This window comes from Ahaetulla prasina, chromosome 15 (genome assembly GCF_028640845.1).
Source record: "Ahaetulla prasina isolate Xishuangbanna chromosome 15, ASM2864084v1, whole genome shotgun sequence".
NCBI classification, from domain to species: domain Eukaryota; kingdom Metazoa; phylum Chordata; class Lepidosauria; order Squamata; family Colubridae; genus Ahaetulla; species Ahaetulla prasina.
In genome coordinates, this window is record NC_080553.1 from 9,339,034 (window position 1) to 9,361,661 (window position 22,628).

Sequence of the window (22,628 nt, forward strand, 5' to 3'; positions counted from 1 at the left end):
ATCAAAAACATCATTAGAAAAGGACAGCAAAGAATGTTCTTTCTGCGCCAACTCAGTAAGCTCAAACTGCCCAAAGAGCTGCTGATTCAGTTCTACAGAGGAATTATTGAGTCTGTCATTTGCATCTCTATAACTGTCTGGTTCGGTTCTGCAACTCAACAAGAAAAACACAGACTTCAGAGGATAATTAGAACTGCAGAAAAAATAATTGCTACCAATCTGCCTTCCATTGAGGACCTGTATATTGCACGAATCAAGAAGAGGGCCGTGAAAATATTTACAGACCCCTCGCATCCTGGACATAAACTGTTTCATCTCCTACCCTCAAAACGACGCTATAGAGCACTGCAGACCAGAACAACTAGACACAAGAACAGTTTTTTCCCGAAGGCCATCACTCTGCTAAACAAATAATTCCATCAACACTGTCAAACTATTTACTGAATCTGCACTACTATTAATCTTCTCATAGTTCCCATCACCAATCTCTTTCCATTTATGACTGTATGACTATAACTTGTTGCTGGCAATCCTTATGATTTATATTGATATATTGACCATCAATTGTGTTGTAAATGTTGTACCTTGATGAACGTATCTTTTCTTTTATGTACACTGAGAGCATATATGCACCAAGACAAATTCCTTGTGTGTCCAATCACACTTGGCCAATAAAAATTCTATTCTATTCTATTCTATCCTGGCCCCCTTAAAATACCAAATGGCCATCTCTGGATTGAGTGAGTCAAAAGCCATCTCTGGATTGAGTGAGTCAAAAGCCATCTCTGGATTGATTGAGTGAGTGAGTGAATCAACCTCTAGATGGACCAGGGCAGGGGTGTCCAATCTTGGCCACTTTAAGACTTGTGGACTTCCACTTCCAGAATTCCCCAGCCTGCATGGGTTGAAAAGTTCACAAGTCTTACAAGTTGCCAAGGGTGGACACCCCTGGACTAGGGGCTTCAACAATGATCATTCATCAGCAGCGGTTAAGAAACACACAAACGTGGAGCCAAAAATGAGATTTTGGAAGCTCCAGACCTACATGTTCTCGGTTCTGACTTGGGCAAGTGTTTATACCGTTCTTAATTGTAAGGTTGCTCTCCTTACTTTCTGGCGAAGTTATTGAGATCCTCCCTTCTTTCTTCTCCAGGAGCAAAGCCCCAGCAACCAGACCTCCATAGCAATGATGCAGGAGCCCCAAGAGAAGGTAGAGGAGACTGTGACCGTCGAAGAAGATCCTGGTACCCCCACATCTCACGTTTCTATTGTGACTTCAGAAGATGGGACCACCAGAAGGACGGAGACAAAGGTAGGAAATGATGGTTGCAACCTAGGGCTGGAAGGGACCTTGGAGGTCAACCGTTGCCTTCCACAGATTTAACTCAACTTCTGAATTAACCTCTAGAAGAAAATATTTGTATCTCGGGATTGAACTGTGGGGTCTTGCTGCTCATAACCAACCTCAGGGAGCACCAAGGACCCCACAGAATTAATTTTTAGTAAGGATGATGAATACAGGTGAAGTGTGTGTGTGTGTGTGTGTTTTCGTAGGTTTTCACAGGTATAGCTATGTAGGTTTTCCCGTGTAAGGTTGAAAGTATCTAGGCGACGTTTCGATGAGGTCCCACTCGTCATCTTCAAGCTGGTGTTTTCGGCTTTGTGCTTGTGCGAGCAAAGCGTGGTCGGAGCTGCTGTCTCTCTATAAATACTGGTGGGGAGGTGGGGAGTGCTGGCTTTGTTGCTGTAAGTGGATTAGTTGATGGAGTTGATGTTTGCTGACCAACAGCTGACCAATTCGGAGAACCGTCAAATGTCACCTCTGGTTGGCCCCAGAGCAAGATGGGAATGGGGATTTTGTAATATCTTTCCCCCAGGAGTGGGGAGGAAATGGGGATTTTGCAGTATCCTTCCCCAGGAGTGGGGTGGGAATGGGAATTTTGCAGTATCCTTCCCCCAGGAGTGGGGTGGGAATGGGGATTTTGCAATATCCTTCTCCCAGGAGTGGGGTGGAAATGGGGATTTTGCAGTATCCTTCCCCCAGGAGTGGGGTGGGAATGGGGATTCTGCAATATCCTTCCCCCAGGAGTGGGGTGGAAATGGGGATTTTGCAGTATCCTTGCCCAGGAGTGGGGTAGGAATGGGGATTTTGCAGTATCCTTCCCTTGGAGGGGGGAGGGAATGGGGATTTTGAAGTATCCTTCCCCTGCCATGCCCACCAAGTCACACCACGCCTATCAAGCCGATAGTAAAAAAAATTGAATTTCAACACTGAACATGGCTGTTAGGTAAATTTCATTTCTCCATTGACTCTGCTTGTCAGAAGGTCACAAAAAGCTGATCACATGACTTCAGGACACTGCAACCGTCATAAGTACATGCCAGTTGCCAAGCATTCCAATTTTGATCACTTGACCACGGGGATGCAGCAACATGTGTGACAAATGGCAGGGGTCACCAACCTTTCGGACCTCAGGGACCACTAAACTCAAAATTTTAAATCCTGTGGACCACTAATATAATCTGCCTAATGACCGGCTGGGTGGGTGTGGCTACGTGATCATGTGACTGGGTGGGCGTGGCCAGCTTGATGTCACTCATGTCAAGGGGCACATCGCCGGCCTCAACTCACCCCTCCCCTCCCAGCCCCTCCTTGCCTGCCCACCTGGGCTCCTTAGAGCCCCAACAGGAAACAGTTAATGGATCTAAGCAGCCACCAGGAGAAAGAGTTGGCAAAACAGCTCAGTTCAGATTGGATCTGACCAAGAAGGAGGCTCAGCAGAAGCAGTTCACTGAGGACTAGAAGCATAGGCTTTCCAAGCAGAGGGAAGACCTGCGGGAGTGCAAGGCCAGGTACCGGCGCCTGGAGGCTCAGCGGGCTGAGATGAAGACTGCCTGTATAGTAGTAGCAGCTATTTCCTAAAATTTGAAGGAGGGGCGAGAGAGCCTTTGTGGGTGGGGCCAGTATGCAAATTAGCCAAGGCGTTCTCTCATGATTAGCATTCAGGATGTTCTTCCCATTCACAGTTTTGATATTTTCCTTTGCTTTTTTATTCTTTCGCACTAAAGTGGAATTTAAGATCGAAGTTGAATCTTCATGGGTTTTTTTTTGGTCTGGCTCGTTTTCAGCGGTGGGGCAGAAGCCAGCCCCATAGGCTTTTAGGGAGCTTTGATTGCTTTCTCCCGGAGTGTAGCGTCAAAGTATAAATTAATCTAAATTGGTGCGTCTGATTTTTGGAACGTTGCGAACAAAACAACTAAAAGGAGTGCGGATAAATTGCCGGGATGTTTAGCAGAGAACGGAAGCATTTTTCTCAGCGTGATCAGAGTGGGGGGTCCTCTCCGGAAGCTGGTGGGAGACCGTGATAACAGGTGAAGGAATAAATCAGAAAAGGAAAAAAAGAAAAAGAAAGAAAGGTTGCTGGATAAACACTGGCTGGCTGTGGAGCAGATGTTCCCAAACGGAAGTTTATTTTAGAAGCTGTCTAAAGGTATTTTGGAATGTGTTTATTTTGCTTTTGGGGCCACGAAGCAGATCAGGTGAGGGAGAGGTGGGGAGAGGTTGGAGCAGACGTGGGTTTTGGCAGCTTCTGACCGGTTCGGAAGAACCGGTAGCAGAAATTTTGAGTAGTTTGGAGAACCGGTAGTAAAAATTCTGACTGGCCCCGCCCCCATCTATTCCCTGCCTACCAAGTCCCAGCTGATCGGGAGGAAATAGGGATTTTACAATATCCTTCCCCTGGAATGGGGAGGAAATGGGAATTTTACAGTGTCCTTCCCCTGCCATGCCCACCAAGCCATGCCACACCCACCAAGCCACACCCACAGAACTAGTAGTAAAAAAATTTGAAACCCACCAGTGCCTTGGAGTTATGTTATTGCATCCAGTTTTGATTGCCACGATGCAAAAAAGATGTTGAGATTCTAGAAAGAGTGAAGAGAAGAGCAACAAAGATGATTAGGGGACTGGAGGCTAAAACATATGAAGAACGGTTGCAGGAACTCGGTATGCCTAGTTTAATGAAAAGAAGGATTAGGGGAGACATGATAGGAGTGTTCCAATATCTCAGAGTGTTCTGTCCCCCTCGTCTCAGTCTGAGCGATGATTTAATTAGCCGGCAACTATCAGCTTCTGGCAGCAAACTAGCGAGCGTCTGCCAAGTGTCTCTGTTATCTCGCTTGATGCAGATGAGTCAACCAGGAATAAATAGTACTTCAGCTCTAGTTAAGCAGTTGATTTGCTTGCCATGAAGTGGTATAGCAGGCCTTGCTGCTTTTATATCCTGTGGAGTGTGGCTCCATGACTCAGCACTTCCTAGGCCTTCCCCACCCTTGCTTCTGTTGTTTCCGCCTCTCCTGCCTACGAAACCTAGGGTCCAGCCAGGCCTGATTGTCATCAGCCGGGTCTGGAGGCATGGCGGGGGGGGGGGGGAAGAGTCAGGGGACGGAGGCCTCGTTATCTCCTCCACCTGGCCTGCCTCTGGCTCCTGGAGCTGAGCCAGGGAAGCCGGTGCTCCAGAGGTAAGTCCTGATGGCCCTTCCCCCTCACTTTCCAAGTCACTTTCTGGCAGAGGCCCCGGCTTGGTGGGGCGCAGACACAACACAGGGGTTGCTACAAAGAAGAGGGAGTCAAGCTATTCTCCAAAGCACCTGAGGGTAGAACAAGAAGCAATGGGTGGAAACTAATCAAAGAAAGAAGCAACTTAGAACTAAGGAGAAATTTCCTGACAGTTAGAACAATTAATGAGTGGAACAACTTGCCTGCAGAAGCTGTGAATGCTCCAACATTGGAATTTTTAAGAAAATGTTGGATAGGTTAAGGCACAAGGCTGGAAAGTGAGAGACAGTGAGATCTAGTCCCATCTTAGCCCTGAGAGCCAGTTGGGTGACTTTGGGGTGATCACCAGGAGACAAGTGAGTTCTAGTCCCACCTTGGGCATGAATACCAGGTGGATGATTTTGGACCAATCACTAGGAGGCTGTGAGTTCTAGTCCCTCCTTAGGCATGAAAACCAGGTGGATGACTTTGAACCAATCACTGGAGACTGTGAGTTCTAGTCCCTCCTTAAGGCATAAAAGCCGGTTGGGTAACTTTAGCCCAATCACCAGGGGCCAAAGTTACCCAGTGACTGTGAGTTCTAGTCCCACCTTAGCCATGAAAGCTGACCAGTCCTAAGTCACTTTCCCAGTACTGTTGTAACTCCGAACAGTCGCTAAACGAATGTTTATAAGTCGAGGACTACCTACAGGAAAACAATCTGTGCCCTCATAGTTTGTTTTTTTTCCCCAAGAAATTTTTCCCCAAAGACGAAGAAGACGTTGAAAGAGCCAAGAAAAGAAAAATTTGGCACTTGTCTTTTAAAAAATCGCCATGTTTTGCACAGTGACGTAGTAACCCCGTAGGATTCTTTGTCAGAAGTGATGACAGCTCTTGGCTTTCAAGTCTTTCTTAAGGGATTACAGACCTCTGTAGATGACTGACCCAGAGATGACAACCTGCTGTGATAACTACATATTCCATCCAAGATTAAATGGAGCTCTGAATTGAATTTGTTCCCCTTAGAACAAAAAAGATAAAGAGACGCCCCGTTTGGAGTTTCTGATGAGACAAATTCTTCTCTTCGCCTCCCCCAGGAGACCTTCTTTGTAACTCGCTTGTTAAAAAAAAAGTGTATTTTGCAATTTGCATTTTTTTTAAAAAAATGCTCGCCCTTTGCTTAGCTCCTATCCATTAGGATGAAGGCTTGCAGGAACTGGGCCTGGCTAGTTTAGGGAAGAGAAGGACCAGGGGAGACAGGATGGCCAGTTATAATATTTGAGGGGCTGCCACAGAGAGGAGGGGGTCGAGTTATTTTCCAAAGCACCCAAAAGCCAGACAAGGAATAACAGAATAACAGAGTTGGAAGGGACCTTGGAGGTCTTCTAGTCCAACCCCCTGCCCAGGCAGGAAACCCTACACCACTTCAGACAAATGGTTATCCAACATCTTCTTAAAAATTTCCAGTGTTGGAGCATTCACAACTTCTGGAGGCAAGTTGTTCCACTGATTAATTGTTCTAACTGTCAGGAAATTTCTCCTTAGTTCTAAGTTGCTTCTCTCCTTGATTAGTTTCCACCCATTGCTTCTTGTCCTGCCCTCAGGTGCTTTGGAGAATAGTTTGACTCCCTCTTCTTTGTGGCAGCCCCTGAGATATTGGAAGACTGCTATCATGTCTCCCCTAGTCCTTCTTTATGGAATAATGGATGGGAACTGAACAAGGAGAGATTCAACCTGGAAATAAGGAGAAATTTTCTGACAGTCAGAACAATCAACCCACGGAACAGAAGTTACCTTCAAAAGTGGTGGGAGCTTCATCCCTGGAGGCTTTCAAGAAGAGACGGGACTGCCATTGGTCAGAAATGGTGTAGGGTCTCCTGCTTGGGTGGGGGGTTGGACTAGATGACCTACAAGGTCCCTTCCAATTCTGTTAATGTGAATCTATCTAAAATATTCAAAGGCCTGGAGACTAAAACATATGAAGAACGGTTGCAGGAACTGGGCCTGGCTAGTCTAGGGAAGAGAAGGACCAGGGGAGACATGATAGCATCTTCCAATATTTGAGGGGCTGCCAGAAAGAGGAGCGGTTCAAGCTATTCTCCAAAGTACCTGAAGGCCAGACAAGGAATAATGGATGGAAACTGATCAAGGAGAGATTCCTGGAAATAAACAGGAATTTTCTGACAGTGAGAACAATCAACTGATGGAACAGAAGTTGCCTTCAAAAATTGTGGGAGCGTCATCACTGGAGGCTTTTAAGAAGAGACTGGACTGCCATTTGTCAGAAATGTGTAGGGTCTCCTGCTTGGGCAGGGGGTTGGACTAGATGACCTACAAGGTCCCTTCCAACTCTGTTAATAAATATAATCTGTAAAACCGTGATATACTTTGTGATATTTTAGGAGGGCTGGTTACCTTTTCCATTCCTTCTAGATGACAGCCTTGGCGACGATCAATGTATCTTTTATCTGAATGCTAAACGATGAAGTTAATAGAATAGAATAGAATAGAATAGAATTTTATTGGCCAAGTGTGATTGGACACGCAAGGAATTTGTCTTGGTGCACATGCTCTCAGTGTACATAAAAGAAAAGATACGTTCATCAAGGTACAACATTTACAACACAATTGATGATCAATATATCAATATAAATCATAAGGATTGCCAGCAACAAGTTACAGTCATACAGTCATAAGTGGAAAGAGATTGGTGATGGGAACTATGAGAAGATTAATAGTAGTGCAGATTCAGTAAATAGTCTGACAGTGTTGAGGGAATTATTTGTTTAGCAGAGTGATGGCCTTCGGGAAAAAACTGTTCTTGTGTCTAGTTGTTCTGGTGTGCAGTGCTCTATAGCGTCGTTTTGAGGGTAGGAGTTGAAACAGTTTATGTCCAGGATGCGAGGGATCCTGCAGAGAGTCTTCGACTTAATGCAGAGAGTCTTCGACTTACGGCCACGGCTGTGCCCCAACATTTCCATTAAGAAGCGAGACAGTTGTTAAGTCAGTTTTGCCCCATTTTACCCGCTTTTGTGCTACAGCCGTTAAGTGAATCACTGCCGTTCTTAAGATAGTAACACAGTTGTTAAGTGCATCTAGTTTTCCCCATTGTCTGAACGTCGCAAAGGGGGATTACATCATCCCGGGACGCTGCAACCGTCGTAAGTACATGCCAGTTGCCAAGCGCCTGAATTTTGATCATGTGACCATGGGGATGCTGCATTGGTCACTAAGTGTGAAAAATATCCAAATCACTTCTTTCAGTGCCCTTGTAACTTCTGACGGTCGCTAAATGAATGATGGCAAGTCAAGGACTATCTTGCAGTGAAATTTATCCCTCCTTTGGTGTTAAATTACATGCAGTCCTCGAGTTACAACAATTCATTTAGTGACCGTTCGAAATGACAACGGCATTAAAAAAAACACTTATGACCCTTTTTCACACTTAACGACCGTTGCAGCATCTCCCCTGCAGTCATGTGATGTACATTCACATGCCTGGCAACGGACTCGTATTTATGGACGGTCGCTAAATGAATGATGGCAAGTCAAGGACTATCTTGCAGTGAAATTTATCCCTCCTTTGGTGTTAAATTACATGCAGTCCTCGAGTTACAACAATTCATTTAGTGACCGTTCGAAATGACAACGGCATTAAAAAAAACACTTATGACCCTTTTTCACACTTAACGACCGTTGCAGCATCTCCCCTGCAGTCATGTGATGTACATTCACATGCCTGGCAACGGACTCGTATTTATGACGGTCGCAGTGTCCTGGGGGTGGAGGTGGGGTCACATGATCCCCTCTTGCGACCTTCTGTCAAGCAAAGTCGATGGGGAAACCAGATTCACTTAACAACCGCGTGGCTCACTGAACAACGGAAGAGGTTCACTTAACAAAGGTGGCGAGAAAAAGTCCTCAAACGAGGCAAAATTTCCCATAAGAAATTTATGTCGCTTAGCAACATAAATGTTGGGCTCAATTGTCGTCGTAACACTGAGGATTTCTGGATCTTCCCAGATGGCAAAGTCACGGAGGGAAGCCAAATTCGCTTCCTGACCAAACGAGTCACTTAACAACTGCGGCAAAATAAGTTGTAAAATCGGATGCAACTCATGTGGCGACCACTGTCCTTCAGCAACGGACATTCAATGTCTATTGAATGGTCGAAATTCAAGGACTTGAATGGTCATAATTCAAGGACTTATCGTATCCTTGAGCTAAATCAAAAGACAAATCCAGAGTAGCAAATCCGGTGGGAACGCAAAGAACGGCCAAGTGTGCGAGAGACTTAATACCCAGGCAGCTTTTATTTTTCTGTTCTGATATTTCTCTCCTTTTAGTATTCATAAACAACAATGCGGTGGAGATTTTATTATTAAGCTCAAAGGATTCCCACTTTTTTCCTCCCCCATATTACAAAACAATTCCAGGTGCTTTGCAAACTTCTTACTCAGTGTTGTATTCAGCACTATCCGTACCATTTCCGTCTGTCCGCCCTCTGCCTGTTTACACCTCACAATCAAACTTAACACCGATTACACCGATTTTCTATTTTGAACCTTTTTAATGCACTCTCGTCCTTGCAGTGCTAATTGCTTCCAGTTCCTGTTGTGTAAATAGCGCAGCGCTGGGCTATTATTTGTGTTTTCTAATGTAATCCATTTTTTTTTTTTGAAAAAAAGGAGGGCGATATAAAGCTCAGGAGAGGACCTTCCTTAAGCCTTGGGCTTCATGTAGCAGGCTTCAAGTGAATAGCAGAGGTAGACCTCTTTGGGTGCTATCTGCTTAGAGAAAACCAGACTGGCGCATGGATGACAGGCAGGGCCCAGAATAGCCATGTAACTGATAAGGAGCATGTTTACAGTCCCAATTATCACAACGGCAATGGGATACGGGGCTGTTATCTTTTCCCATTAAAATGACATGGAAGCCTTTTTCGATAATAGCAAGCGTCCTTATTTAGGCGAGACCAAGTTTCCTGCTAAATTCGTCATTTGCATGCAAATTCATTTCCTTCCTTCCTTCCCTCCTTTTTCCTTCCTTCTTTCTTTTCCTTCCTTGTTTCCTTCCTTCCATCTTTCATTCCTTCTTTCTTTTCCTTCTTTCCTTCCTTCTTCTTTATTTCCTTGTTTCCTTCCGTCTTTTCCTTCCTTCCTCTTCTTTCCTTTTTCTTTCCTTCCTTCCTCTTTCTTTCTTTCTTTCTTTCTTTCTTTTCCTTCCTCTTTCTTTTCTTCCTTCCTTCCTTCCTTCCTTCCTTTCTTCCTTCCTCTTTCCTTCCTTCCGTCCTCTTTCTTTCTTTTTCTTCCTCCCTCTCTCTTTATTTCCTTGTTCCTTCCTTCTTTTCCTTCCTTCCTCTTCCTTCTTTCCTTTCTTCCTCTTTCTTTCTTTCTTTCTTTCCTTCCTTCCTTCCTTCCTTCCTTCCTTCCTTCCTTCCTTCCTTCCTTCCTTCCTTCCTTTCTTTCTTTCTTTCTTTCTTTCTTTCTTTCTTTCTTTCTTTCTTTCTTCATATTGTAGAACCACCCGTTGCCCAGAGTCAAAGAGAGACTCTGGGCAATGTACAATAAATAAATAAATTCAAGATAAACCAACCATCTCAAGGTTGTTTTGACATTCCTTACGCCGATTATGGAATTTGCCGGTTCCCTGTAAGTCATCCATCTTTTGGCTTTAAAGAGGGAATTGAAGGTGCACCTTTTTTGCCATACCTGGCACTCAGGATGTGCACATATGCCATTCACTGAATAGCATTAGCCCTTAGACTTATATAACGCTTCACGGTGTTTTTACAGCCCTCTCTAAGCAGTTTACAGAGCCAGCCTCTTGCCCCCAGCAATCTGGGTCCTCATTTTACTCACCTCGGAAAGATGGAAGGCTGAGTCAACCTTGAGCCGATCTGGATCGAACCTTTGGCAGTGGGGCAGAATTAGCCTGCAATTCTGCATTCTAACCACTGCGCCACCACAGCGCTATCTGAATGATGTTTTTCTGTCTGTATCCAGGCAGCTTTCCAAACCCCAATTTGGAGGGACATCCCTCCTTGATTTTTGTGGTAGCTTTTAGGAGGCAAACATGTTAACATCTTAAACCCACAAAGGTGACCTTGCATGAGAAGTGCAGGCTATTTAAGTTTCCCAGCAGATGAGCACTGCGACAGATTAAACCAGCCTCATGTCCTATGAACAGTTGTTTGAAAGCAAAAGGATTTCTGAGCAGGAAAAAAATAATAATGATAATTCCATGCAGCTCTTCTGGTCTCTGTCGCTTGGATTCTTCTCCTGGCCCAACTTTTGCTCTGACAAAATCCCTCTCTTTCTCCAAGACAATTGAGAGACACAACTGGATTTGCGGGTAGAGGTAGTTCTCAACTTACAGCCATTCCTTTAGTGACATCCTATGCGCTCAGTCCAGGAAAACAAGACAGTGTGACAGGAAGAGATAGAATACTGATGTTTCCTAGTTGGGTAATTAAACGTCTGCAAGAAAGCAACGAATCTCAGAAAACATTGAGGACCTCCTCCTCCTCTTCCTCCTCTTTTCCTCCTCCTCCTCCAATCTGCAGACCCTACTCTCTTCTAGCACTGATGATGTAATATAGTTGGGTAATGAAGCGTCTGCAAGAAAACAACCCAGCTCAAAGAGAGGACCAAGGAACCCACAGTCCTCCTTCCTTCCTTCCTTCCTTCTTCCTCCTCTCTGTGAACTCCTCTCTCTTCTAACACTGATGATGTAACTGTCAGGGTTCCGGCAGATGCCCTAATTAAATCATGAGCCTCGAGCCAAGCTTCAAAAGAAATCCAGTTATTTATTAGGAGTTCCATGCCAGCAGGGTTCCAAGTGAAGCCAACTCTGACCCCATGTAATTTACCCCTCCATCATGACCCTGTTTCCCCCCCTCTCCCCAGGGTGTGTCATCAATCACATTCACGGAGCAACTTCATGGGTTGTAGAGATCACTCCCCTCCGGCTGCTGTGGGTAACCCTGGGAGACAGCCTTGAGAGAGATATGTCTGGAATGTGCTCCTGTCTTTGGCTGCCATGCTGCTTCATCCCCCTTGCCTATGGCAACTCAAGAGCAGGCCAGGGATTCTTTGCAAGTTGACATTAACTTTCTTGGGTAATGAAAAGTCTGCAAGAAAACAACCCAGCTTAGAGAGAGGACCAAGGAGCCCACAATCCTCCTCCTCCTCCCTGTGAACCCCTCTTCCTTCTAACTCTGATGATGTAACCTTCTTGGGTAATGAAAGGTCTTCTAGAACACACAGAGCACCAGGACCTCACGGAAATTATGTTGGCTTCTTCTTACATCAGTTTTTGAAAAGCAAAAGACCTTTTTAATTAAAACGCCCGTTGGGGAGGAAGGCCTGAGCCTTCCCATTTCATCGGCCTCAAGAGCACGCCCGCTTTTACAACCTTCTGCTAATAAGATAATGGCTTGTCCCTTTCTTGGCCTAATAATTTTACAGCCGAGCTGTCCAAAAATAAGCACTTGGAAATGTCAAGATGCTTTTATCCGCCAGCGCTTCCTCCTTTCCCCCACTTGGTGTTTTATGACACGAATCTGGTTCACGTTTTGACAGCTTCCAAAATGGAAGGGTTGTGTTGGATAAAAATGGACTGACGTCAGGACCCTGGACAGAGCAACCTTGGCTGAGAATGGCTGTCTTCCAGGTTGAGAAGACCTCTAAAACTGTAGGAAGACTAACTGGGTTGTATTTGCGCTTTCTCTTAGGAAATGGAATTGAAATAGGGTTACGATGGGATGGGATGGGATGGAATAGAATATTGAATGGAATGGAATGGAATGGAATGGAATGGAATGTGGAGTGGAATGGAATAGGATAGGATAGGATAGGATAGGATAGGATAGGATAGGATAGGATAGAATATGGAATGGAATGGAATGGAATGGAATGGAATATGGAGTGGAGTGGAGTGGAATGGAATGGAATGGAATGGAATGTGGAGTGGAATAGAATAGTATGGAATAGAATGGACTGGACTGGACTGGACTGGACTGGAATGGAATGGAATGGAATGGAATAGAATAGAATAGAATAGAATAGAATAGAATAGAATAGAATAGAATAGAGAATGGAATGGAATAGAATAGAATGTGGAGTGGAATAGAATAGAATGGAGTGGAATGGACTGGACTAGAATAGAATAGAATAGAATAGAATAGAATGGAATGGAATGGAATGGAATGGAATATGGAGTGGAGTGGAGTGGAGTGGAATGGAATGGAATGGAATGGAATGTGGAGTGGAATAGAATAGTATGGAATAGAATGGACTGGACTGGACTGGACTGGACTGGAATAGAATAGAATAGAATAGAATAGAATAGAATAGAATAGAATAGAATAGAATAGAATAGAATAGAGAATGGAATGGAATGGAATGTGGAGTGGAATAGAATAGAATAGAATGGAGTGGAATGGACTGGACTAGAATAGAATAGAATAGAATAGAATAGAATAGAATAGAATAGAATAGAATAGAATAGAATAGGAGAATGGAATGGAGTGGAATGGAATGGACTGGACTGGACCAGAATAGAATAGAATAGAATAGAATAGAATAGAATAGAATAGAATAGAATAGAATAGAATAGAATAGAATATGGACTGGGCTGGACTGGACTGGACTGGACTAGACTAGACTAGAATGGAATATGGAATATGGAATGGAATGGTTTTCTAGTCCAGCCCCCTGCTCTGGCAGGAGACCCTTTACCATTTCAGACAAGTGTCTGTCCAGTCTCTTCTTAAAAACCTCCAGTGATGAAGCACCCACAATTTCTGAAGGCAAGTCCTTCCACTGGTTAATTGTCCTCACCTGTTAGGAAGTTTCTCCTTCATTCCAGGTTGCTTCCCTCCTTGATGACTTTCCATCCATTGTTTCTTGTCCTAACTTCTGGTGCTTTGGAGAAGAATTTGAGTCCTTCTTCTTTGGGGGGCAGCCCCCCAAATACTGGAATACTGCTATCATTATCACTCCTAACCCTTTTTTTTTCCTCTAGAGCAGAGGGGGGTCAAACTCGATTTCATCGAGGGACGCATTAGGGTTTTGTTTGACCTTGGATGGGGGGGGGGCGTGACCAGGGTGGGCGTGACTAGCTTGACATTACTCATGATGGGGATGCCTGTGGTGGCCTGAGTGCTCTGCCAGCGAAAATGGGTTCCTGAGCTCCGTTTTTGGCTGCGACGGCCTCCTGCAATCCTCTGCCAGCGAAAATGGCGTTCGGGAGGGCCACACACAATCCCCTCTGAGCTCCGTTTGTTGTGCCTCGCCCGCCCGCCCTCCTCTCCGCAGCCGGGCCCCTCCCATCTCCTGCTATCTCAGCCAGAGACTGATAGTGAAGAAGAATGGCCTGGCATGCCTCCAGCCCCCCGCCCTGGCACCATGCCCGGACAGACTAAGCAAACAAACCTCCCTCCTATAGCATGTGAGCATGAAGCCAGCCACGAGCTAGAATTGCCGGCAGCTGAGCAGAAAGATGAAAAGTGGACAGATCCCCGCTTCCGGAGAATGGAGAGGCGACGTCAGCAAAAGGAAGGGACGGGCAGGCCTGGATAAGTGCTGAGTCATGGAGCCACACCCCATGGCCTATATAAAGGATCTGCTTTTTGGCATTCCTTGAGTCAGGCAAAGTCTCATCTGGTTGCTGAAGTCACACCTTAGAGTCCTGCCTGCCCTGAGAACTCTGACAGGAATTTGGCAAAGCTGCAGAGACTTCATGGCTACGCTTGATACAGACTTCCCAGACCTGGCCGTCAGAGGAGGAGTGGGACATGCAGTTTTTGCTCCGAGGGCCAGTCCTTTGCTGTTTCTAGGGCAGCCCAGCGGGCTAGATTTAAGCACCTTGCGGGCGCCGCCCCCTAGAGTCGGGAACGACTAGCACATATGTGCGAGGGGAACCTTTACCTTCCTCTAGAGCAGGGGTGTCAAAACCACCTATGAATGGGATGCGGTGGCTCAGTGGCTAAGATGCTGAGCTTGTCGATCGAAAGGTCGGCAGTTCAGCGGTTCGAATCCCTAGGGCCGCCTGACAGGGGTGAGCTCCCGTGACTTGTCCCAGCTTCTGCCAACCTAGCAGTTCGAAAGCAGGTAAAAAATGCAAGTAGAAAAAATAGGGACCACCTTTGGTGGGAAGGTAACAGCGTTCCGTGCGCCTTTGGCGTTGAGTCATGCCGGCCACATGACCAAGGAGACGTCTTCGGATAGCGCCGGCTCTTCGGCTTTGAAACGGAGATGAGCACCGCCCCCTAGAGTCAGGAACGACTAGCACATATGTGCGGGGGGTGGGGGGGACTTTACCTTCACCTTATTGATCGGCAGATGTGTCTTGAAACTTTATTTTAGGCATTCGACCTCACTTTCTAGATCACTGTCTTCTCCCTTTGCTTATCGATCTACCCGTTTCTCCTTTGAACTTCGCCTAAACAGCTTCATTCTTCTCCTTTTAGAGCCGATCTTTTTATGGCTCATTCACCTCCCCTCAAAAAATGCATTTGTGGTTGCTGCTATGTGGAATTTCCTTGCCCAGCTCTGGTGGGACAATGAAATGCTTTGTTTCTGGATAAATCCAAGTCAATCTGTTGTTGTGAAGAAGGAAGGCAGGGTGAAAAATGGGCTAAGACAGAGTTCTTTCTTTCTTTCTTTCTTTCTTTCTTTCTTTCTTTCTTTCTTTCCTTCCTTCCTTCCTTCCTTCCTTCCTTCCTTCCTTCCTTCCTTCCTTCTTTCTTTCTTTCTTTTTTTTATTGAAAAAGTTTTAACAAGCAAAAACATTTTCCCCCTTTTTTCCCCCCTCCCCCCCACAAACCCCCCTTCCCCCCTCCCTTCCCCCCGCTTCCCGGGTCAATCACAAGGTATTGTTATACATAAACCAAACATAGAGTAAAATTTTCCCTTCTAATCCAATTAACCTCATCCAAATCTTTTCATTTCCCAACCCCCCCATTACATAAAATAATACTTCCTAATTATTCAAAGGCAATCTGATATTTCTTAATCTGATATCTGTTTTGTAAATAATCAATCCATTTTTTTCCATTCAATTAAATATCTTTCCTGCGTGTTGTCTTTCAAAAAAGCTGAGATTTTAGCCATCTCAGCCAAGTTAGTAACTTTAAATATCCATTCTTCTATTGTAGGTAACTCTTTTTTCTTCCAATATTGTCCAATCAACAGCCTTGCTGCTGTTATTAAGTCTTTCTTTCTTTCTTATCTGCTTATTTTCAAATGCATGGTGTCCGTTGGAGGTTATAAATAACGTGCGTCAAACTTTGGCGAGTCAAGCTTCAAAACTTTGCCGGGTGTTATTACTCAGGCATACCAAACACCCACCAGTGTCAGAGGTTTCACAGAACATACTGTGTTTACCCTCTTCTTTCGACAACATGTGTTTGTGTTATTACGGGGTGGCTGGCTTCAATTCCGCCCCCTTGGTGAGCGAACGACCATATGAGTCTTTTGCCAAATGGCAATGTTTATAGGGGTGGACGATCATGACGAGGACTTTGTTGGGGGGTGGTTTTGAAGCAAGATAATCTGTAGCTTCTCAAAGGAAGGTTGTCTTTCATGAACTTCTTCTATTAAGGTCAAAGCTTTCGGTCCAGAGCAGGGGTGTCAAACTCAAGGCCCAGGGGCCGGATCCTGCCCGTGGGGTGCTTAGATGTGGCCCATGGGGCGGCACTGGAAACAGCGAATGGGTGGGATGTGGTGCCTTTGCAAGTGTGGCCCTCCCGAGCTCCATTTTCACTGGCAGAGGCTTACAGGCAGGAGTGGTATTCTACTGGTACAGACTAGTTCGGGCGAACCGGTAGCTCCGACAATCAGCTGGGAGTGAACCAGTTCGCTCCAACGATTTGGCGGGCCTGCCCGCCCACCCCTGCCCTTTACTGACCTATGACTCCTCAGCTGATTCGCGCGGCAGAATGGATTGCTGTGCCTCAGCTGTGTTACTCCCCAGCAGTAACGTGGAAGGTACGTTTTTGTAAAACTGCACACACACGCGCAAAGCGTGCGATCACCAAACCGGTTGTTAAACCAACAGGATCTTACTACTGGTTGCAGAAGGCCGTTGCAGCCAAAAACGGAGCTTGGGAGCCTTTATTGGCCAAGTGTGGTTGGACACACAAGGAATTTGTCTTTGGCGCATAAGCTCTCAGTGAATAGTTTGACAGTGTTGTGGGAATTAGTTGTTTAGCAGAGTGATGGCGTTCGGGAAAAATCTGTCCTTGTGTCTAGTTGTTCTGGTGTGCAGTGCTCTATGGCGTCGTTTTGAGGGTAGGAGTTGAAACCGTTTATGTCCAGGATGTGAGGAGTGTTTAAATATTTTCACAGCCCTCTTTTTGACTCGTGCAGTATATAGGTCCTCAATGGAAGGCAGGTTGGTAGCCATTGTTTTTTCTGCCATTCTAATGATCCTCTGAAGTCTCTGTCTATCTTGTTGGGTTGCAGAACCAAACCAGACAGTTACAGAGGTGCAGATGACAGACTCAATCATTCCTCTGTAGAACTGGATCAGCAGTTCCTTGGGCAGTTTGAAGAAGAGGATGTTGGCTAAGATAGGTGTAGATCTTTTGCAGAGCACTTCCAACATCCTTGTGAAGGATACCAACTGACAGCCAAAGGCTCATCCCCTTATTCCTTTGGGTTGAGATTGACATTGGTGCCTTATACACTGTAAGCCGCCCTGAGTCTTCGGAGAAGGGCGGGGTATAAATGTAAACAAAAAAAAAAAAGTGTGGGTGTAAAATAATCTTCCCTGCAGCCTACGGGGGTTCCCAAAAATAAATTATGTCTGTGTTCTTCTCTCTCTCTCTCTCTCTGCCTCACAGGTAACCAAGATGGTCAAGACCGTCACAACTAGAACGGTGCGCCAAGTCCCCCTCGGTCCAGATGGTCTCCCTACAATGGACGGATCCTCCCCCATGGGTAGTTACACTGACTCCATAGACAGAAGGCAGGTCAAGAACGGAGAGCGGTACATCACCCCCCAGGCATCGTCCACTCTGAACCGAGCTTACAACAGCTACAACGATTCCTACCCAGAGAGTCACGATGGTCAATATCGTTCCTTCGTAAGCCACAACGGTTACGGCGACCTGCCAGACAATTATGGAAGCTTGTCTCGGAGTGTCAATTACCGTCCGCATTATGCCTACGTACCGGGGAACAATTACCGGCCCGAGGATGGTAGCTTCACTTTGCCCAGCAGGAGGGATAACTATGGACCTCTGGCCCAGCCTCAGGTGCCGACGGGCAGCAACGCAGACTTGAACCGCTCCCAGCCGGAACGGTTCCAACCAGAGCCGTATGGGCTGGAGGATGATAACCGCAGCCTCGGAATTGACGACGAAGGTTATGAACTCGATCCAGAGTACTCGACGGTGAATAGGAGAACGTCGGCTGGGATCCCAGACAGAGGCAGACCTCACAAGGGAAGGTAAATGCACAGTTAGATGGTCTGGGGTAGGAAGGTTGTTGCAGAACTCTTGTCCTGCAGGACCAATGGAAATTCTGCTTCGTTTGGACTTGCAGGAGAAGTTGAGGGCTGCTAGTGGAGAAGACCTCATTATTATAGGCCACCGTTCTAAGATTATTTATGGTACCGTCTCAAGAATGTTCATGTTTGTCTGAGCTTTCTTTTCCTACTCTGTTTAGAATTCTTTATTGGCCAAGGGTGATTGGACACACAAGGAATTTGTCTTTGGTGCATACGCTCTCAGTGCGCATAAAAAGACAAGATACATTCGTCAAGAATCATCAGGTACAACACTTAATGATAGTCGTAGGGTACAAATAAGCAATCGAACCATACTAGGAAACAATCAATATAAATCATGAGGATACAAGCAATAAAGTTACAATCATGCAGTACTAAGTGGGAGGAAGTGGGTGATAGGAACGATGAGAAGATCAATAATAATAGTAATGCAGACTTAGTAAATAGTTTGACAGTGTTGAGGGAATTATTTGCTTAGCAGAGTGATGGCGTTCGGGGAAAAACTTTCCTTGTGTCTAGTTGTTCTAATGTGCAGTGCTCTGTTGCGTCATTTTGAGGGTAGGAGTTGAAACAGTTTATGTCCAGGATGCGAGGGGTCTGTAAATATTTTCACAGCCCTCTTTTTGACTCGTGCAGTATACAGGTCCTCCATGGAAGGCAGGTTGGTAGCCACTGTTTTTTTTTTCCTGCCGTTCTAATGATCCTTTGAAGTCTGTGTCTGTCTTGTTGGGTTGCAGAACCAACAAGTTTTGAAAAAAGGAGCAAGGGTTTGGAATGCCAATACAGAATACAGAATAACAGAGTTGGAAGGGACCTTGGAGGTCTTCTAGTCCACCCCCCCTGCTCGAGCAGGAGACCCAATATCATTTCAGACAAATAGTTTGAGAAGACAAACTTTTCTTAAAAGCCTCCAGTGATGGAGCAACCACCACTTCTGCAGGCAAAGCCGTTCCACTGATTAACAGAATAACAGGAAGGGGACCCTGGAGGTCTTCTAGTCCAGCCCCCTGTTCAGGCAAGAGACCGGTCTATACCATTCCAGACATATCATTGCCCAGTCTCTTCTTGAAAACGTCCAGTGATAAAGACTTCTGGAGGCAAGCCATTCCACCGATTGATTGTTCTCACTATCAGGATAATTTCTCCTTACTTCTAGGTTGGATCTGTCCTTGATAAGTTATATATTATATATATGAAACTTGATGTTGTTATTATAGAAGGGCAATAGGGCTATTCCAGGAGATGGATGCAACGAGCCAAAGGTTTATATCCAAGGCCCAGAATTTAATCACTGAAAGTTGGTAATGGGCCCCCCTCTCTCACTTATCTGTCATTAAGTTCCTTTGTTCAAGGTTGGCTCTCATTGATACAGTACGTGGAACCAGAGCTCAAAAGAAGAGAATATTTGCAGCTCAGGGTTGAACAGTGGAGTCCTCACTGAGCTTGGTTGTTTTGCTTCCACGTGTTTCATCACCCAAGTAGGGAACATTATCACTTTAAAAGGGAGTGGGGTGACTGGAGAGGAGGAGGAGGAGGAGGATAGATATCTATCATCTACTCTCTCTCATATCTATCTATCTATCTATCTATCTATCTATCTATCTATCTATCTATCTATCTATCTATCTATCTATCTATCTATTATCTACCCTCTCTATCTATCTATCTATCTATCTATCTATCTATCTATCTATCTATCTATCTATCTATCTATTATTTACCTTCTCTCATATCTATCTATCTATCTATCTATCTATCTATCTATCTATCTATCTATCTATCTATCTATCTATTTCTATCTATCTATCATCTACTCTCTCTCATATCTATATCTGGTGCTCTCTGAGTTTGCTTGTTTTCTTGCAGACGTTTCATTACCCAACTAGGTAACATCATCAGTGCTAAAAGGGAGTGGGGTTTGCTCTTGGTGGTTCCTTGAATTATCCGTTGTTTACTCTTAGCTTGTTTGTCTGAGTTGGTAGTTCCCTGGTTAGGGAGATGTTTAAGGCTGGGTTGTTGGTTGTGTGTGAAACCTGGCAATCTTGGCTTATCAGGGTATCGATTGCTGGTGAGGAGGTGTGTATAAACAGAGAGCAAGCCCCACTCTCTTGTAGCATTGATGATGTTACTTAGTCAGGTAATGAGATGCCTGCAAGAAAGCAGCCAGAGAGCACCATGAACCAAATCTGTTAAATATTTGGAGGTGGTATGTATATGTGCGTAACATGAAAGTTTGATCAGGGTTAATCTTGCATACGTTTGGGGAAGTTTAATGAGTTGTCTGAGCACATTCTGTTCAGTAAGCTACATATAGTCCTTGACTTATGATTGTTAGCTCAATGACTGCTCAAAGTTACAACAGGGCTGAAGAAAATGACGGACAACTAGTCCTTGCATTTACAAACATCGCACTTATATGACCATTTGCAGCATTCCCCTGGTCCCGTGATCAAAATTCAGGTGCTTGGCAACTGACTCATACTTACGACGGTTGTAGCATCCTCAGGGTCAGATGATTACCGTTTGTGACCCCCTCCCAGCCGGCTTCCAGCCAGCAAAGTCAATGAGGGAAACCCAGATGGGCTTAGCAGTCGTGTGACTTACATAACGACTGCAGTGATTCACTTACCAACCGTGGCAAAAATGGTCGTAAAATCGGGCACGGCTCACTTAAATACAGCCGTCCTGCTTAGCAGTGGAAATTCTGGTCCCCGTTGTGGTTCTAAATCAAGGATTACCTTGACTTTTATTTCAATTTTCTTTTCTTTTTTTAAATTTTATTTTACACAATCTGACAGATACACAATGTATAACATATAAATATTTCCTATTTCTTTTTCTTTTTTCTTTTTTTAAAAGTTTTTTATTTTGAACACACTGAAACAAAAAAACAAACATACAACATTTATATACATATCACTGTTTCTTATCAGCTATTCAAAGCGGTCCTTTCTTACTATTTATACAGATTTTAATTCTATCCTATTCTACTTTTATTTATCTATCATTCTTTATTTCCTCTACATTTTACCCTATTATTCGATTTTCTTGTCTTTCCTATTTTCCAACCATTCATACCATCTACACCAGACCTTATAATATTCTGTATTCTCTTTCTCTTTGATTTCTTTTGTGAGTTTATCCATCTCTGCATATTCTAAGATTTTTTAAATTAAATCTTCTTCTGTTGGTGGGTTCTCTTCCTTCCAATTTTGCACGTAAGCTATACGTGCTGCTGTTAATATGTGTAGTATTAAATATTGTGTATCATTTGTATAATTTTCTGTTTTCTAATATTTCCTATTTCTAAACAGCGTTTCTTAGTGGTCTTCTCTCGGTTCTACACCTTTCCCCCCATATCACATTTGTTATTTTGTTTTCTTTCTTATCCCCTTTTCTTTATTTACATTGAATTCTCTAATATTACTAGCTTTCCTTTTCTAGATTCTTATATATTTTAGAACTACAAGGTAATACACTGAATATATTGCTGATGCCTTTGCATCTTTAAAGGAATGGAGACTTTGCTTTTTAAATTTAAATTCTTTCAAGGAACTTTATAAAGGCATTTAATTTGAATGCACCTCGTCCCAACGTAAACGAGCCGGCAATTCTCAAAGCAATTTTTACATGAATAAATTATCCTCTGTCTTTTGCCTTGCAGAGGAAGTCTGGCGATCAGCAATGATTTTTTTAAAAAAATGTAATGATGAAGGTCCCTGTTATTAACCCTTTGTGGCAAAAAAAAACAACCCCTACTTTATTCCTTTTCCTGAAAAGCAAAACTCAGCAACAGGTGGTAGACTTAATTTCCGATTGGTCTAAAACTTGGCAACTCTAAATCTCAACCAGCAAATGCTCAGTCTTACATATTGGAAAAAAGAATCCTAACATCAAGTACAAACTTGATGGACATTACCTAACTGATGACCCCCACCCTGTCAAAGATCTTGGAGTTCTCATATCAAATGACCTCAGCGCCAAAGCTCACTGCAACTACATAGCGAAAAAAGCCCTAAGAGTTGTAAACCTAATTTTACGCAGCTTCTTTTCTAAAAACTCTACACTACTAACTAGAGCATACAAAACATTTGCCAGACCTATTCTTGAATACAGCTCATCCGTCTGGAACCCATACCACATCTCTGACATAAATACAATAGAAAGAGTCCAGAAATATTTTAGTAGAAGAATTCTTCACTCCTCCGAAAACAACAAAATACCTTATACCAACAGACTTGAAATCCTGGGATTAGAAAATTTACAACTCCATCGACTTCGACATGACCTGTGTTTAACACACAAAATCATCTATTGCAATATCCTTCCTATAAAAGACTACTTCAGCTTCAATCGCAATATTACAAGAGCAAAAAATAGATTCAAGCTAAATGTCAACCGCTTCAAACTTGATTACAGAAAATATGACTTCTGTAACAGAGTTGTTAATGCTTGGAACTCATTACCTGACTCCATAGTCTCTATTCAAAATCCCAAAATCTTCAACCAAAAACTGTCTACTATTGACCTCACCCCATTCCTAAGAGGGCTATAAGGGGCATGCATAAGAGCA

General features: G+C 44.2%; 1 protein-coding gene across 6 annotated transcripts in view; it reads left to right on the plus strand.

Annotated features, from left to right (window-relative positions):
* Window positions 1-22,628, plus strand: part of ARVCF (ARVCF delta catenin family member) — a 404,277-nt gene that overhangs the window by 260,443 nt on the left and 121,206 nt on the right. For 5 of the 6 annotated variants that reach the window (XM_058158410.1, XM_058158411.1, XM_058158407.1 and 2 more), the window contains 2 exons: window positions 1,154-1,312; window positions 17,388-17,995. In XM_058158410.1, the coding sequence (XP_058014393.1) occupies window positions 1,187-1,312; window positions 17,388-17,995 (734 nt within the window). In that variant the 5' untranslated portion in view covers window positions 1,154-1,186. Of the gene's footprint in view, window positions 1-1,153; window positions 1,313-16,391; window positions 16,531-17,387; window positions 17,996-22,628 lie in introns of those variants that run through there. The other variant, XM_058158412.1, reaches the window with a different exon arrangement.